Source organism: Rhinolophus sinicus, chromosome 1, assembly GCF_057876585.1.
Source record: "Rhinolophus sinicus isolate RSI-liver-muscle chromosome 1, RSI-T2T, whole genome shotgun sequence".
NCBI classification, from domain to species: domain Eukaryota; kingdom Metazoa; phylum Chordata; class Mammalia; order Chiroptera; family Rhinolophidae; genus Rhinolophus; species Rhinolophus sinicus.
In genome coordinates this window covers 7554909-7561486 of record NC_142501.1, presented here as the reverse complement: position 1 = coordinate 7561486, position 6578 = coordinate 7554909, and the positions used below count along the sequence as shown (strand labels likewise).

General features: G+C 56.9%; 1 protein-coding gene across 1 annotated transcript; it reads right to left on the bottom strand.

The window, feature by feature from the left end:
* Window positions 1–77: 77 nt before the first annotated feature.
* Window positions 78–6578, bottom strand: RRP7A (ribosomal RNA processing 7 homolog A). The gene is made up of 7 exons (XM_019715439.3): window positions 6453–6578; window positions 4788–4930; window positions 3347–3472; window positions 2576–2693; window positions 2211–2308; window positions 1596–1794; window positions 78–480 (listed from the first exon to the last, which is right to left on the bottom strand). Exons 1-7 carry the CDS (start codon window positions 6523–6525, stop codon window positions 395–397), a joined length of 843 nt encoding a protein of 280 aa, XP_019570998.2. The 5' UTR covers window positions 6526–6578; the 3' UTR covers window positions 78–394.

Sequence of the window (6578 nt, the reverse complement as noted above, 5' to 3'; positions counted from 1 at the left end):
TGCATGCAGCCCCACAGCTTTTGCAGCCTATCCCTGCTGCTGACTGGATGAAAAATAAATTGTTCTTGTAGTCTTACTGCTTTTGAGGCTTTCACTGCAGCGGGGGCTTTTCCACTGAGGGACAGGGGAGAACAGAGCAGACACAGCTTTCAGAGGATCCAGAGACAGGCTGGGAACACACACTGGGGTGGGAAGGAACTACTTGGGCTGGTGGCCTCGCCAGCACTGAGCGCCAGGACGGCTGAAGCACAGGTACCGGGGTGACACTGTCCTTCACCCGCCGTGTGGACTCAGATCTTTGCCGTGTGGCGGCCCCTCGGCCTAGGCAGGTACAGTCTGCAGTGCTCCTGGGCCTCACGTCCTCACTGGCCACGTGCCGCCCCTCCACGCTGGCTCAGTAGGGACGGAACTTGCGCTGGGCTCGCATCAGCTCAATCCTCTGCTTGTCCTCCTCGAACTTCCTACGCAGCTGTGCTAGATCTGGGCACGGGGCAGGGGGAAGGGCCAGGATCAGACGCCTGCTCGGTGGCAGCTGCGCCAGCGCCCCCGAGAGCCCGCCCAGTTCCCACCCCCAGCTGGGAGCTCAGCATTGCCTCCCCGCTCGGGTGTGCTTTGGGAGTGGTCTGGATGCTGCCAGGAAACGGAACTGGACTGCAGGCCCAGACTCAAGCGGAGAAGAGAGCGTGCCTGAGTTCTCAGATGGGAAATGCACCAGGAAAACGGCACTTGCTCCCTCACTACCCCCCACCCCAGCACCCACACATCCACAGGTAAAGGAAGAAGGCTCTGGGGGTGCTGAGAGACCCCTGGGGACACTGGGCCCAGCCCCTCCCCACTGCAGCAATCAGACTAGGGAGGACATCGGGAACAAGTAAAAGGACTCCGCCCCCCGAGGGCCAGGATTCAGATGGCAGCTCTGGTCCCTGGACGACTGGGTCCGAGGGGTGTGTGAGGCCGGGAGGCAGGGAGGAAAGCCTGCTGTCCAGTGCGTCTAGGGGCCACGAGGACAGGAGCAGTGGTGCCGCAGGGGGTGGGCAGTGTGGGAGGAGCAGCTAGCAGGCGAGTAGTGTGGGTGGTAGTTCAGGGCTTGTCCCCACTGCTGGGCCCACAGGGAAGCTGTCCTGCCAGGAGGCAGGTCAGCATGGCCACCACCCAGAGCCGGCCACAGGTGACCAGTGCACTCCAGGGCGCTCTCCATGTGCGTGCGCACACACCCCCCCCCCCCCCCCCCCGACCCCTGGCAGTGACCCTCTCTGCACCCACAGCAAGCACTTGACACCCGTCCTATGCAATCTGGCTCCTGCGGGAAGCTGACAGTTTCCAGCACTAACTGCTTAGGGGTCTGGGGGTGAGTCCTACATCCCAGGTGCCACTGCAGCTTCTAAGTAATCCAGTGGCCCCCACAATGCCCTTTGGGGACCAACAGGGGAATCACCACATGGGGTGCTGCCAGGCTGGGGACCCTAACCCCAGAGCCTATTGGGAAGTCTGTGCCTAAGGACACCGCTGCCCAACTGCCAGGTACAGCGCCCGCCCTCTGGAGCTTTGTGCTCTGGCCACAGGGGTGGGGACAGGGGCTGGGGGAGCTCCCTTACGCTCCATCTTGGTCTCGCGGTGCTGCCAGGCATAGAAGTTGAGCAGCTCCTTGCGGGCACGCTTCCGCTTCTCCCTCTCCAGCACCCGCAGGCTGGCTGCCTCCGTCCGGGGGAGCACGGGCCGCCGGCCGCGGCGGGTCACCTTCACCCAGCCCTCCTCATCGGGGACCCCGTCCTCCTCCTTGGCCTTCGCCTCCTCCTGCAAGGAACACAACCGTGCGGGCAGGCGCCTGGGACCGGCCCTGCAGCCTAGGAGTGCTTCTCCCCTCCCACTGTACCCAGAACCACCCGGGGCACCCGCCAGCACCTGCTGCTCCCTCTGCCCCCAGTACGGTGTTGGTGCCTCAGCTGGGGGCCGGGGGGTGGCACAGATATGCCAACACTGCCTCCTCCTCCACCCTCAGACCGTTCATTCCCTACAGACCGTCTAGAGACTAGACGTCACCTAGTTAGATGGCCCAGGACTCAGCAGGGAAAAAGGGAGCCTGGTCTCTACACGGTGACCTGGCCAGGTTACCACGGCCCCTCCCCCCGGGAGCCACACCACGACACGCGTAGCGCCACCTTCCCCATGGTCACACAGGGGATGAGCAGCCACCTGTGTGGAAGCCCCACCTCAGCGATCCTTTTGTCATACGCCTCCATGAACGTGTCCACCTCCACCCTCAGGGCCTCGGGGTCCAGCACGGAGTCTGTGTAGTCACTGATCCACTCTAGCGAGAAGGAGGGAGGGACACGGGGCTTCCTCAGGCCGACACTCAGGCCAGCTGGGAGCATCTTATACAGGCCCAGGCACGGAGACTGTGGCCCACGGCCCAGGGGAGAAGCTGGGCCCTCACCTCTGCCCACCCGAGTGCCAGGCTCAGGCCTCGCGCACGCTGCTCTCAGGGCAAGTGAACATGGCAGATGCTGCCCCCATAAAACCTCCCCCGCCAAACCAGGGCCAGGAAGGGGGCCCCCGACCCTCCCACAGTACTGACTGTGAATGCCACTCTTCACGGGGTGACTCTCTGTCGACACCAGCAAAGGGCCCTTCAGGGCTAAGGCAGCCAACACCCCACTGGGCTTCTGGAACACCACGTAAGCTACCTGGAACCCCTGGAGGGAGGGAGAGATGTCCCAGTGCTGGAGCCTTTCCATCCTTCCAGCCACCCACGCCAGGCACAAGGGCTGCCGCCTGCCCTCAGCCTGACTTGTCGCCCAAACCATGAAGATAACCAGGAGATCGTCTGTAATCCAGGGGTGGGGACAGCGGCGATCTGAGCTGGCCAACTTCTGCAAGAAGTGACGCGTTCCCACCTCTTCCCTTTACAGGAGGGACTCAGTGAAAAGCGCAGGAGCGGACGGACATGTGGGACACACACTAGGTCAGACGCCACTAAACCAGGAGGAACTGTGGCCTCAGGGAACACAGGGAAATGAGACTGGGCCCACTGAGTGGGGAAGAATGGACTTCAGTGGGGGAAGCAGACTGGGAGCTCAGGGAGGCCCCTCGGGCAGAAAGCTTTCACCCAGGACAAGGGAAAGAGCCAGAAGGAAGCTAAAGGATGTGGTAAATCCTGGGAAAGGAGTGCAGGCTGATTACCTGATTCCTCCTAAACCCCCGCACAGCCAGGACTGGCCAGGGCCCCAGGAAATGCTCTGCAAGTCCCACTGCCACCCGACTCCACCGTCCCCTCACACACTGGGGACGCTGCCCTAGCCCCACCCCACGCCCCCACTCTAGCAGACCCCAGTACTTGGAGGCTTACTGGAACAGGCTTGGGGTGAAAAAACTTCGACTTTGGCTCCTTTGGGCTCTCGGCGAGGTCCGGCTTCTCCTGTAACTCCACTGACCGGACAGGGCCACAGGGGGAGAGGAGGCGGGACAGGCACTCCTGCCATGGCCGAGGAAGCCGTGTGAGTGGCCGCAGGGCCTTCCCAGAGCCTCCCGCTGCCCCTGAAGGTCGGGGAGCCCGTCTGTGCCCAACCTGGGAGCACGCAGGGAGGGCCTGGCGGGCCACATCCTCCTCTGCACAGAGGTCACAATCCTGCCCTCCCAGAGCTGGAGGCAACAGCTGGGTTCATTTCCCATTAAAAATCGTGGGCAAAAAGCCACCCCTTCACTGGCCGGGGGACTTGGGAGGAGATGGAATGTGAGATGGAATGCAGGTATCAGTTTTTTTGCTTTGCGGCAGGACATGGTCCCCGAAAATAAGACCTAGCTGGACAATCAGCTCTAATGCATCTTTTGGAGCAAAAAATAATATAAGACCCAGTTTTATGTTACATTATATAATACCCGATCTTATATTATAGTAAAATAAGACTGAGTCTTATGTTAATTTTTGCTCCAAGAGACGCAATAAAGCTGATTGTCCGGCTAGGTCTTATTTTCGGGGGAAACAGTAATTATTACAAGAATAGGTGGGGATATTTTTGGTGCTATTATGATTTTTATGAGACCACCAACTACCTGAGTCAGCCATTTAAAAACTGAGTAAAATCTATGCTGTTGGAGTCAGGATAATGGCTGGCTGTGGTCGCGGGGGCGCATGAGGGGCTTTCTAGGGTGCGGGTGATGCTGTTTCTCCATCTAGGAGCTGATTACACGGGTATGTTCAGTTTGTGAGATACCAGAAACTACACCTCCGGCCCGAGGTCGCCTCCATACATACACTATTCTTCAGTAAAGGTTAAAAACGACATTCTCTCCTCTTAATGGTTCTTTCTCTCTGTAACTATAATCTCTCAGGAATTTGTATTTCTTTTTTGAAAAAAATTCATCTAAAGTCCAGCAATTTTCTTAGTTTCTCTTCTGTAAATTTACATATTAAGTTTAACAGTTTTGAAAAAAGTTGGCATGTCTGGATAGTTGATTTAGAAGTCATTTTATTATATTTCCTTATACTTTTCCTATTTTTTCCTATGGACATGCATCACTTTTATAATCAGGGAAAAGCAATATGCAATTTAAACAATTATGGGTAAATAATAAAAAGCTTTGGGCTCCTTAAAACTGTATTTTTAGAAACACATCTTTAAAAAGCCTATTTCCTGTCACGGGAGAGAGGCAGCCCTCTGGATACCTTCCCTTGGGGCTTCAGTTAGCTGCTTCCATCTCACCAGCAAGGACTTGGTGGGGGCCAGGGGGAGCCCAGCTCTGCCTGAAGCCCACTTGAGCCTATAGGTCCCCTCTCGATACCAGCTCACCTCTGTGCAGTACGGGGGCACATTGAGGATAAAAAGGGTCCGCTTCTGAGGCCAGGAAGAGGTGATGCCTTCTCGAACTCTGTGCTCTCTCACATAGAGATAATGACATGCCTGCTGCTTTTCAGAGAACTTGATAGGAATGGCTGGAAGAGAAATGGGGTGGGAAGGGACTGGCATGAAAGCCAAGTTCAGGCTGCCCCTTTCTAGTCCCATCTGTCTGTCCACCTACCCATCCATCCTTCACTGAGTCCGTCCCCTAGGTAAGGCCTGTGCAGGGTGCTGTGCAGTCTATGAGAGTGAATGAACAAAGAATCTGCCAGAGAGGTGCCCCCCAAACTGGTGGGGGAGACAGAACATAACCGGGCAGTTACTACAGGTGGGAAGTGAAACAGGAGGGAAGTTGAAACCCTACTTGCTCTTGGGGTAAACACCAAAATCCTTATCCTGGCTGGAGGCCCTGCTGACCCTGACCACTTCTGTGGCCTCTTCTCACACCATATTCCGCCCACCATCTGGCACCCAAACACTCTGGCTTTCTCTCTGTTCCTCCATTAAGCCAGGACCTCCCCATGCTGTTCCCTCTATGTGAAACATCAACCCTCTTTCTTCCACCCGTTCAGGTTTTAACTTCACTTCCTCAGGAGTGCCACACATGCCAGGTTAGATTCACCTGCTCTGTGCCTGTCATTTCTCATGGTCTTAAGTCTGTATCTGTCTGATCATCTGGATAATCACTCATTTCCATAAATTTTAACCCTCATAAAACTAGGGACTCTTTCCTGTTTTTCTCAGCACCTCCTTCAGAGCACAGGGGGCACAGCTGCAGTCCCTGCACAGGAGAAAGACAATGGCCGAGCACACACATAACAAGATTGTATCAAATACAAAAGAAACAGGGTGAAGTAGCGTGGGGTGAGGGGTGGCAGAGGCCTTTAACTGTCAGAATGGCCTCTGAGGAACATTAAAACTTAGATGCGAAGGACACAAAGCTGGTTGACAGTCAGGGCATAGCTGTTGCAGGAACTCTGGGGAAGAGGGCACTGCAAGTGCCAAACCCCTGAAAGTGTCAAGAGCTTGGTGCTTCAGAGAAACAGGAAAGACTGAGCTTTAGGTCAGCACCAGCCAGAGCGTGTGGGGCCGTGCAGGTCAACGGTAAGAAGTCCCGATTTTGTTTTAGGTGCTAACTTTAGCCACTGGAGGGAGTTCAGTGGGCATGGGGGGCATAGGTGGGAGTGTGAAGCAAAATCTGATTTAAATCTGACTTTAGAAAGAACATTCTGGCACCTGAGTGGAGAACTGAAGGTAGGAGCAAGAACAGAAGCAGAACCAATTGGAAAGGTACACAACTGCCAGGTGAGAGCTGATGGGACCGGACTAGGAGCTGCAAAGACGTGATGGGAAGTAGATGTGTTCACTTGGCGGGGGGAGGGAAGGGAAGGGTGTAGACGGACACGGGTTCGCTCTGGGGCAGAGGGTGGACAGGAGAGCGTTCACTCAAGAGAAGCCAAAGTGGGCTCGTCCCGAAAGAGTATAGTCAGACGAGAGCAGGGGGCCGCTTGGATCTTGAGGGCCCGGAGCCTCACGACCTGCGGGGCCACCGCCGACCCCCGAGCCGCCTCCGGGCGAAGGCTGACCGTGCCCGGCGCCGCGTCCCGCACCCCTCACCTGAGTAGCCCGGCGGGCTCGGAATCTCCTCCCGAGAGTCCCGCGTCGCACGCTTCCTCCTGCGTGCCACCATCTTGCCGACCGGAAGCCGCGGGGGCCGCTGGGAGTTGTAGTCGGGCGATGGGA